Here is an 11,479-nt window from a genome sequence, read left to right as displayed (position 1 = left end):
TATGTTGTCCATCACTAGCAGCACCATATCACCAAATACACTTCTGAGTATGTTGTCCATCACTAGCAGCACCATATCACCAAGTACACTTCTGAGTATGTTGTCCATCACTAGCAGCACCATATCACCAAATACACTTCTGAGTATGTTGTCCATCACTAGCAGCACCATATCGCCAAATACACTTCTGAGTATGTTGTCCATCACTAGCAGCATCATATCACCAAATACACTTCTGAGTATGTTGTCCATCACTAGCAGCATCATATCACAAAATACACTTCTGAGTATGTTGTCCATCACTAGCAGCACCATATCACCAAATACACTTCTGAGTATGTTGTCCATCACTAGCAGCACCATATCACCAAATACACTTCTGAGTATGTTGTCCATCACTAGCAGCATCATATCACCAAGTACACTTCTGAGTATGTTGTCCATCACTAGCAGCATCATATCACCAAGTACACTTCTGAGTGTGTTGTCTATCACTAGCAGCATCATATCACCAAGTACACTTCTGAGTGTGTTGTCCATCACTAGCAGCATCATAACACCAAATACACTTCTGAGTATGTTGTCCATCACTAGCAGCATCATATCACAAAATACACTTCTGAGTATGTTGTCCATCACTAGCAGCACCATATCACCAAATACACTTCTGAGTATGTTGTCCATCACTAGCAGCACCATATCACCAAATACACTTCTGAGTATGTTGTCCATCACTAGCAGCATCATATCACCAAGTACACTTCTGAGTATGTTGTCCATCACTAGCAGCATCATATCACCAAGTACACTTCTGAGTATGTTGTCCATCACTAGCAGCATCATATCACCAAGTACACTTCTGAGTGTGTTGTTGAATAAAGGTGATTCTGAAAACAGTCGTCATTCAATGAGATTTTAATCAGGGCTGTGTGGAATACATAGGATATCCAGGGAGAAACCAAGACAAGTCATGAACAATGTCTGTGTTTATACCTCTGCACTGAACAAACTTTACTCTGATAGCTTTTCAGCTATTTCAGCGTGGTTACGTCTCTTCTTCCAAGGCAGATAGAAGGTTAGTAAACCTCTGTCTTTATGTTGCTGACAGGAATCAGAAGCTATGATAATAACTGTAGGGCTTTTAGTCACTGTCCACTTCACTTCAGTGCAGGCAGACAGAGACAGACAGACAGAGGTAGACACTTTTCTCTGGTCAAGCGATGAAGCAGCAACTCTCCAACACAGAAGTGTCCTTGAGGCAGGGACAGGGTGCATGCTAAGTCACTCATCACACACCTGAATTGCTATTTTTATCTCTGCCTCTGTGATGCCGGGTCTCACAGGCTGTTGTAAGCTCATCACAAACATTTATAAACACCCCTTGATTAGATCTAAAGCCACGCGCCACCCCCTTCACCAAGGTGACATTCTCCCATGTCCTATACACACAACCTGACGGTGAACCTCCACGTCATGGAAGGGAAACATCCCCGTTGTGCTTTAGTCAACATTCCTGTCTACAGTGCACATGTACTGTACTACTGTACTGCCTCACAGTCAGTTTCAAGGAATTGGTGTAAAATGTTTTTACTTGTCTAAGTTACGTGTCTGACTGCTGTGTTTGTCTGCCTCTCTCTGTCTATATGTCTGCCTCTCTCTGTCTGTCTGCCTCTCTCTATCTGTCTGCCTCTCTTTGTCTATCTGTCTGTCTGCCGCTCTCTGTCTGTCTGCCTCTCTCTGTCTGTCTGTCTGCCTGTCTGCCTCTCTCTATTTATCTGTCTGTCTGCCTCTCTCTGTCTGTCTGCCTCTCTCTGTCTGTCTGCCTCTGTCTGTCTGTCTGCCTCTCTCTGTCTGTCTGTCTGCCTCTGTCTGTCTGTCTGCCTCTCTCTGTCTGTCTGTCTGTCTGTCTGTCTGTCTGTCTGTCTGTCTGTCTGCTCTTTTGTCTATCTGTCTGTCTGTCTGCCTATCTGTCTGTCTGTCTGCCTATATTTGTCTATCTGTCCGTCTGTCTGTCTGCCTCTCTGTCTGTCTGTTTGCCTGCCTGCCTGTTTATCTGCCTGTCCCTCTTTCCACCAGTCGGCCTTTCTTCACCTCTTTCCACCAGTCGGTCTGTCTTGACATCTGTCCACCAGTCGGTCTGTCTTGACCTCTGTCCACCAGTCGGCCTGTCTTGACCTCTGTCCACCAGTCGGCCTGTCTTGACCTCTGTCCACCAGTCGGTCTGTCTTTACCTCTGTCCACTAGTTCAAATCAAATTTATTCATATAGCCCTTCGTACATCAGCTGATATCTCAAAGTGCTGTACAGAAACCCAGCCTAAAACCCCAAACAGCAAGCAATGCAGGTGTAGAAGCACGGTGGTTAGGAAAAACTCCCTAGAAAGGCCAAAACCTAGGAAGAAACCAAGAGAGGAACCAGGCTATGTGGGGTGGCCAGTCCTCTTCTGGCTGTGACCGGGTAGAGATTATAACAGAACATGGCCAAGATGTTCAAATGTTCATAAATGACCAGCATGGTCGAATAATAATAAGGCAGAACAGTTGAAACTGGAGCAGCAGCACGGCCAGGTGGACTGGGGACAGCAAGGAGTCATCATGTCAGGTAGTCCTGGGGCATGGTCCTAGGGCTCAGGTCCTCCGAGAGAGAGAAAGAAAGAGAATTAGAGAGAGCATATGTGGGGAGGCCAGTCCTCTTCCGGCTGTGCCGGGTGGAGATTATAACAGAACATGGCCAAGATGTTCAAATGTTCATAAATGACCAGCATGTTCGAATAATAATAAGGTAGAACAGTTGAAACTGGAGCAGCAGCACGGCCAGGTGGACTGGGGACAGCAAGGAGTCATCATGTCAGGTAGTCCTGGGGCATGGTCCTAGGGCTCAGGTCCTCCGAGAGAGAGAAGGAGAGAATTAGAGAACGCACACTTAGATAGTTGTTCTGTCTTGACCTCTGTCCACCAGTCGGCCTGTCTTGACCTCTGTCCACCAGTCGGTCTGTCTTGACCTCTGTCCACCAGTCGGTCTGTCTTGACCTCTGTCCACCAGTCGGTCTGTCTTGACCTCTGTCCACCAGTCGGTCTGTCTTGACCTCTGTCCACCAGTCGGTCTGTCTTGACCTCTGTCCACCAGTCGGCCTGTCTTGACCTCTGTCCACCAGTCGGTCTGTCTCTACCTCTGTCCACCAGTCGGCCTGTCTTGACCTCTGTCCACCATTCGGCCTGTCTCGACCTCTGTCCACCAGTCGGCCTGTCTTGACCTCTGTCCACCAGTCGGCCTGTCTTGACCTCTGTCCACCAGTCGGTCTGTCTTGACCTCTGTCCACCAGTCGGTCTGTCTTGACCTCTGTCCACCAGTCGGCCTGTCTTGACCTCTGTCCACCAGTCGGTTTTTCTTGACCTCTGTCCACCAGTCGGTCTGTCTTGACCTCTGTCCACCAGTCGGTCTGTCTTTACCTCTGTCCACCAGTCGGCCTGTCTTGACCTCTGTCCACCAGTCGGCCTGTCTTGACCTCTGTCCACCAGTCGGCCTGTCTTGACCTCTGTCCACCAGTCGGCCTGTCTTGACCTCTGTCCACCAGTCGGCCTGTCTTGACCTCTGTCCACCAGTCGGCCTGTCTTGACCTCTGTCCACCAGTCGGTCTGTCTTGACCTCTGTCCACCAGTCGACTTGTCTTGACCTCTGCGTTGCTGATCATAGCCTGCATTAACATGCTGCACCTCCCCTTATCACATGCCTCATCCAATCACTGTAGTTAATGGGGCTGCGCCCAGACACTCTGTTCTCTCATCAATCCAAACAAGGCACATGGACATAAAAATTCAAATGAAATGTGTGCAAAACTCATATTGAAAGTGTGAGTAGCGTACTATTGTAAATGTTTTGTTCGAGATAATGGTGGTTTCAGCAAACAGACAAACATGGTAAATTGTAGCATAAATAAATATTAGGGTTCTCATGCGCTGGTTGGCATTTATTGTCATGAATCTTGCACTGGAGGCAGCTCAGCAGAGTTAAACCTAACCTTAACCATAACGTCTACATTTCAAATAAAGTTAAATTATCAAATGTTTGTTTTCATTCATTTTTACAATATAGCCAATTTTGACTTTGCTAATGGCCCCGCCAGGGAATTCGCTCAGATCTGCATCCAGGGCAAGATTCATGACAATAAATGTCTACCTGCTTCTCATGCCAATGAAATAAGTTTAATAGCAGATTGTGCCTACCTCAGCTGGAAAGAGGGAGAGTACAAACGGACAAGGAGTCAGACAAATGTCATTATAGGGGAAAGATGTGTGTTTTCATTATTGCTCTCCAGTTTCAAAATCCAACCTTAACCTTTACCTCACTCTCAACTGCTCAAATTATTAGCATGTTTTATGGTTTAAACATGACAAATATTATGGAGGAAGTTGAATGAAGGGTTCCCCGGTGACAGTTCACTCTGGTGTATTGGGTTGAAGTGGGAGGGGTGTATTAGTGTGCATGTGTGACATATATAAAGTATCTCTTGGTTCTTAAAATGATTTGTGCAATCATGTGTAACAGTATAACTTTAGACCGTCCCCTCGCCCATACCCGGGCGCGAACCAGGGACCCTCTGCACACATCAACAACTGACACCCATGACGAATCGTTACCCATCGCTCCACAAAAGCCACGGCCCTTGCAGAGCAAGGGGAACTACTACTTCAAGGTCTCAGAGCAAGTGACGTCACCGATTGAAACGCTATTTAGCGCGCACCGCTAACTAAGTTAGCCGTTTCACATCCGTTACACATGCCTGGTGGATGTTTGATGCCTTTTGTAATTGGTGAACTGTAAAACGTAATTACACTGAACACAATATAAACGCAACATGCAACAATATCTAAGAACTTACTGAGGAACAGTTCATATGAGGAAATCAGTCAATTGAAATAAATTAATTTGTCACTAATCTATAGATTTCACATGATTGGGAATACAGATATGCATCTGTTGGTCACAGATACCTTAAAGGAAAAATAGAGCCGTGGATCAGAAAATCAGTCAGTATCGGGTGTGACCGCCATTTGCCTCATGCAGCGCGACACATCTCCTTTGCATAGAGTTGATCAGGCTGTTGATTGTGGCCTGAGGGATGTTGTCCCCACTCCTCTTCAATGACTGTGAGAAGTTGATGGATATTGCCGAGGACCAGAACACGCTGTCGATCCAGAGCATCCCAAACATGCTCAATAGGTGACATGTCTGATGAGTATGCAGGCCAAGAACTGGGACATTTTCAGCTTCCAGGAATTGTGTACAGCTCCTTGTGACACGGGGCTGTACATTATCATGCTGAAACATGAGGTGATGGCGACGGATGAATGGCACGACAATGGGCCTTAGGATCTCGTCACGTTATCTCTGCGCATTCAAATTGCCTTTGATAAAGTGCAATTGTGTTCATTGTTCGTAGCTTATGCCTCCCCATACTATAACCTCACCGCCCCCATGGGGCACTCTGTTCACAACGTTGACATCAGCAAACCGCTTGCCCGGACGACACCATACACGCTGTCTGCCACCTGCCCGGTACATTTGAAACCGGGTTTCATCTGTGAAGAGCACACTTCTCCAGCGTGCCAGAGGCTATGGAAGGTAAGAATTTCCGCACTGAAGTCTGTTACAACACCAAACTGCAGTCAGGTCAAGACCCTGGTGAGGACGACAAACACACAGATTAACTTTCCTGAGACAGTTTCTGACAGTTTGTGCAGAACTTCTTTGGTTGTACAAACCCACAGTTTAATTAGCTGTCTGGGTGGCTGGTCTCAGATGATCCTGCTGGTGAAGAAGCCTGATGTGGAGGTCCTGGGTTGGCGTGGTTACACAAATTTCAGAGAAATAAGCTGTTGGTGCGTATGGAACATTTTGGGGATCAAAAATCGCAGCTCATTAAACATGTTGCATTTATATTTTTGTTCAGTGTAGTTCTGCTAACTCAATTTGTGGTGGAAACCTGTTGTCAAGAACCATTCGAGTAACCCAACTCAAAGTATTTCAGTGTTCAATACTTAATGTAATATCATCACTACATGGTTATCATTTTAAGTTGTAAATACTTAACAGTTTTGTGTTTTATAAACTTTTTAAAACTAAATTGCATGATGTATTCTGAACTTTAATGATGTTACTTGAACATTAATATTTGTTGTAGTGAACATAAAAATGTAGGGCCCCTTCTACTTAAATTATTAATCTTCCTTACACTTTTTTTGCAAGTGTAAGTAGTTCTAATTAGTAATTTTCAGTGGTTGTGTCTAAATATTTAACATTGTTTTATATATGTGACAATGTGCCATTTTAACCCACGTTAGCAGGCATTGTTGAGCACAGTGCTCATTCCTCTAGCTAGCAGATAGCGCTGTAAACATCACAGGGTGCTGCATTAGCCTCTGTCGCTAAGAGTGGTGCACATGACCTTGTTGATGGTGGGAATGGATTGTCTCATTATTGAACGTCAATTTGACCAAAGGGTTTTGATATCCGTTCATCATGATCAATTATACCTCATAGCACAACAAACTGCTTAATACTATTTTAGAAATATATCTTAAATATAAACCAAGTGGCGCAGCGGTCTAAGGCACTGCATCACAGTGGTAGAGGCGTCACTATAGACTCGGGTTTGATCCCGGGCTGTATCACAACCGGCCGTGATCAGGAGTTCTATAGGGCGGCGCACAATTGGTAGTCAATGTCTGACTACTTCTTTATTATTTTACATAAAGACGTAAAACTATAGAATCAAGTAAGAACAATTTATTTAATAAATGTTATATTGACATTAAAATATTAAATAATCATAACTTGTAAAAACTCAACTTTAGATTAGCAGAACATAAATAAATATACTGAACAAAAACATAAATACAACATGTAAAGTGTTGGTCCCATGTTTCATGAGGTGAAATAAAAGAGCCAACAAATGTTCCATACGCACAAAAAGCTTATTTCTCTCAAGTTCTGTTTACATCCCTGTTCATGGCATTTCTCCTTTGCCAAGATAATCCATCCACCTGAAAGGTGTGGCATATCAAGAAGCTGATGAAACAGCATAATCATTACACAGGTGCACCTTGTGCTGGGGAAAATATAAGGCCTCTCTAAAATGTGCAGTTTTGTCACACAACACAATGCCACAGATGTCTGATATAAATACTATGCATGCAAGTATCTCTTGGCTAAGAGTTGAGGAGAGACTGACTGCATCACTTCTTCTTTTTATAAGAAACATGAATGTGTTGAAAATCTCAAATTGCTTGCATAGTCAACTTACACACAGCTCTGACACACACACTTACCCCGCCAGACATGCCACCAGGGGTCTTTTCACAGTCCCCAAATCCCGAACAAATTCAAGAAAGCTCTGTTCCATCTCATATTGCTCAAATAAACAGCAAACCTGGTTTCAAAAAACAGATGAAGCAACACCTCGCGGCACAACGCCTCTCCCCTATTTGACCTAGATAGTTTGTGTGTATGCATTGATATGTAGGCTACGTTGATATGTAGTTCTGTCCTTGAGCTGTTCTTGTCTATTAATGTTCTGTATTATGTCATGTTTCATGTATTGTGTTGGACACCAGGAAGAGTAGCTGCTGCTTTTGCAACAGCTAGTGGGGATCCTAATAAAATACCAAATGTCTCATGTTTTGAGGGAGCGTGCAATTGGCACGCTGACCTCCACATCGGGCTTCTTCACCTGCAGGATCGTCTGAGACCAACCTCTTGAACAGTTGATGAAACTGAGGGGTATTTCTGTCTATAATAAAGCACTTTTGTGGGTTAAAACTCATTCTTAGTGGGTGGGCCTTGCTCCCAAGTGGGTAGACCTATGTACTCCCAGGCCCACCAACAGTATGGCTGCAACCCTGTCCAGTCTTAGGGCCTAATGAGTTTATTTCATTTGACTGATTTCCTTATGTGAACTGTAACTCAGTAAAATTGTTGAAATTGTTGCAAGTTGTGTTTATATTTTTGTTCAGTATAGTTATATTTACTCAATAACCTACAATTGAACTGTACTCAAAAACATTAAGTGACTAGAAATCTTATTGACATATGAGTTAGTTACACTTTTATGATTTTAGTTCTATTGTCCATTGGATTTTTTTAGTAGCTACTCAATTTCTTTAATGAGTTAAGCAGTTACTTTTTACAATGTGTAAACTATGTCCAGTGTCCACTCTAGTGCAAGCAGTCTTCTTTATGTTGCATGAAAGTTATGGGGCAATGACAGTTGTGAAACAATGACATTTGATTGAAAAGATAGACATTTAAAACACAAACTGATTTCCCTTTATTCCCACCTTCACTTCCTGAAATGTAGGCTATTGTTCAAAAGCGATCACGTGCCAAAGTGTTATCCTCCAGGATCCTTAATCCAGGATCGTCATCAGATTAAGATTATGCCCAGGGACCCCCCATTTATGAGACCGATGGAGATGGAGTGCCTGCCACTGAACCAGGGCGGAGCTTGGCCAGATTACCCCTCTCGGTTCATTTTAGATAGCCTACCCCCCGCCCTCTGTGCATTTCTCCTTCTCCCTGCCTCCGTCAGTCATCCTCCCAGGTAACTCTGGTCCAGACAATGCGCGGCTGGCAACTGCTGCTGTCCGTGTAGTTGGCTCTCTACAGGGCCTTCTCCCACACAGTATACCTCATCCTCCGACTGCTAGAGACAATCCGCATGCGGAGCGGTCATCGCGCGCACCGTGGCGAATTTTCACTTGATTTTCTGTCGCAGAAAAGAGTGGTCCCTATAGCTTGCCAGTATTTCGGAATATGGTGGTCCTTGTTAAATATGAATGAGTTCTCATTTTTTACGTCTTAAAATTCAGTGATGGATACAGTTTTAGAATCCGCATGAAAATTGAAGTTTTGCGTTTCGTTTTATTCATTAAAGCTTGCAAAATGCGTCGTGTCTGAGGCAGAATCTACGGTCTCGACCAAATCAGCCCAGGACCTGCGTATGAGAAAAGCAAACCCGTGCTTTCCTAATATTTAGCAAACATTGCATTTGGCTTGCATTCATCCCCAGTTTTGGATTGATCGGATGCGTCAGCGTTGGAAGCGGCTGTGGAGAACCCCATAGCTTTCGGCATGATTTGACGTAACTGGATTTTTTAACAGGGTAACTGGATATCTCTTACCTTTTAACTGAGAACAGCTACATTCAAGTCAAGAAGCAAACTCCATCAAGAGATAGATCCATCCCTATATGGACTAAATCTGGGTTCTTCGGGATTTAAAACTAGCAAATCACACGCATCTTGTTCGGCGCTTCTTGGGAAAATAGCCTTAAACTGTGGGAGACATGAAAGTTGTTTCAGCAGTGTTGTTCCTTGCCATATTTTGGAGTCAGGAGTGGGAGCCCGTGCTTTCTGATTCAATCATACACATCGGTAAGTTGCCTTCTTCCAACATCAGTAGGCTAATAAGGATGCCATGCCTCTGTGCATAGATTTGCCTCTGCATAGATTTTTGTATAAGCAAATAATTTGTACCACCACACACCACTAACGGTGTGGACATTGTCAGTTCCCGTAGCATGATATTGGTACAGGGATACACTATTATTAAATATAAGCAATTAATCCCCCCCACAAAAATAATAACAATGTATTTAACATCATGCGCCATTGCGCATAATGGCTAATGAAGTTGCCTGCTGAGTTTTGCACATACTTACCATGTATGTTTTAATTTGGGTATTTCATCTCGTGTTTTTCTATTTAATAACGTAAAGGCGGGAAATGTGAATAACTAAAATGTAATATGAACATAGTGATTAGCCTATGGGTATTGTGTTTACTGTCTCAAATCGCCTGCTACCTGAGAACAGGTGATATGAAAAGTCCGTGATGTCTGCGGATTAGAGAGGAATATGCTGATATTCTATTTCTTGAAACAATGTATCTACATTTACATGTAACCTACATGCAATGCAGCTGGAATAGCCTTAACAATATAGGCCCGTGCCTACCACTGTGGGAAGTGTGGTAATGTTGAGTGGCATATCGAAAAGGGGTGTAGGAAAATTGTTGTTAGATACTTCTTATAATGTAGGATGTAAGAGAAGGGTCAGCTGAGAGATGTCTGCGTCGTGCATGTCTTCCTGTGCGCATGTATATACGTTACTATTTGGATGGACATGAATTGTGATATCAAATGGGGGAAAATCCACTCGTGTGTGTGTGTGTGTGTGTGTGTGTGTGTGTGTGTGTGTGTGTGTGTGTGTGTGTGTGTGTGAGAGAGAGAGAGATGCACACCAATTTAGGGTGTCAACGATCGCACCTTGCAGCACACTGATGGGTTTAAAATGTTACAAGCAAGATAACCCCGATAGAGCTACAGACCTAGAGGCTATGTGCTTAACATAAAAAGCTACAGGTTTACCTAATCTAAAACCACTATTTCTATATATTAGCTTGTAATCCCTGAACCTGTTTAGTACATTGGCCTTCTTTATATTTGATTATTCCAACCCCCAATACTCTGATAGCCTATTGTGAGGTTATTATTTTGCAATGCATTTCTGACTTGTTGCACACCTGACAAAAGTCGATTTAATGCATCAGAAACATTAGCCAAGGTACGCCAAGGTGATTTACATGAGTTTATTTGTAGCTGTTTGTCAAGATCAGGGATTCGTTTATGGACGGTCTTTGGGCAAGGTTAGTTTACTCCAATGAAAAACGGGGAATATTTATCCTATTATCCTATGAATATTTTCCCGGTTTTAACGTAGCCTACTTTAAATGTCCTTCTTTTTCATCTGAATGCCAATAACCCGTTTTTTGTTCTCTTACCCTCGATAAATATCATTTGGTTGTGTTTTTGAGTCTTTGTTTAATTCCCAACCCCCAATCGATAGTTCGTATCCATTCTTTGACGTTTGTATTTAGTATCACTACATGAAAGGTTACCCTTATCATTACCCTCCCTGGTGGAAATGGCAGACTATAGGCCACTTGTTTGTTTTGATATATCCTTGCATTGCACGATCAAGTGAGAAATCAAGACAACATAAAAAACAACATGGTAAGCCTAATTATTGTGGAACAAAATGCTTTAATTGAAGTCTTAAGGCCTACATTGTCTACCTAAATGAGTGGAAGGTCAGTGGAATGAAAAGCTACAGTATATTAAGCATCACTTTGACGATGTCAGAAGTAATCCCTTTCTAATCTCTCTGTTGCTGTTAAAGAAAGAATGGGGGGGGGGACCCTGACGTCAACCCAGTGATAGCACTACCGCATTATCCTTTCCTGTGACGCGGGAATTTTTGGGTAGGCATTTTCATTTTGCGCGCACTACTTGATCACCGAGGAGCCTTCTAATGATCTGCATGCTGAGGGGAGAGCCCGTGCGCCGTGCACTGCATCGCAATGGCCCGCCGCTTTATGAGGCTATTCAGTAAGTCACTGTGATTTATGTCGCTGGAAAGCAA

The 11,479-nt window shown here is 43.5% G+C and overlaps 1 protein-coding gene across 2 annotated transcripts in view; it reads left to right on the top strand.

The window, feature by feature from the left end:
• The first annotated feature begins 8,598 nt into the window (after window positions 1–8,598).
• The window catches only part of LOC135515654 (glutamate receptor ionotropic, delta-2), a 667,356-nt gene continuing 664,475 nt past the window's right edge, over window positions 8,599–11,479 (top strand). For both annotated transcript variants that reach the window (XR_010451847.1, XM_064939353.1), the window contains exon 1: window positions 8,599–9,431. Coding sequence is in view for 1 of the 2 variants with exons in the window: in XM_064939353.1 (XP_064795425.1) it covers window positions 9,344–9,431 (88 nt within the window). In the remaining variant the exon portion in view is untranslated. The remainder of the gene's footprint in view (window positions 9,432–11,479) is intronic.

This window comes from Oncorhynchus masou, chromosome 1, assembly GCF_036934945.1.
Source record: "Oncorhynchus masou masou isolate Uvic2021 chromosome 1, UVic_Omas_1.1, whole genome shotgun sequence".
Classification (NCBI taxonomy): Eukaryota; Metazoa; Chordata; class Actinopteri; order Salmoniformes; family Salmonidae; genus Oncorhynchus; species Oncorhynchus masou.
The sequence above is the reverse complement of the archived record's forward strand: the minus strand, read 5'-3'. Positions and strand labels throughout refer to the sequence as shown.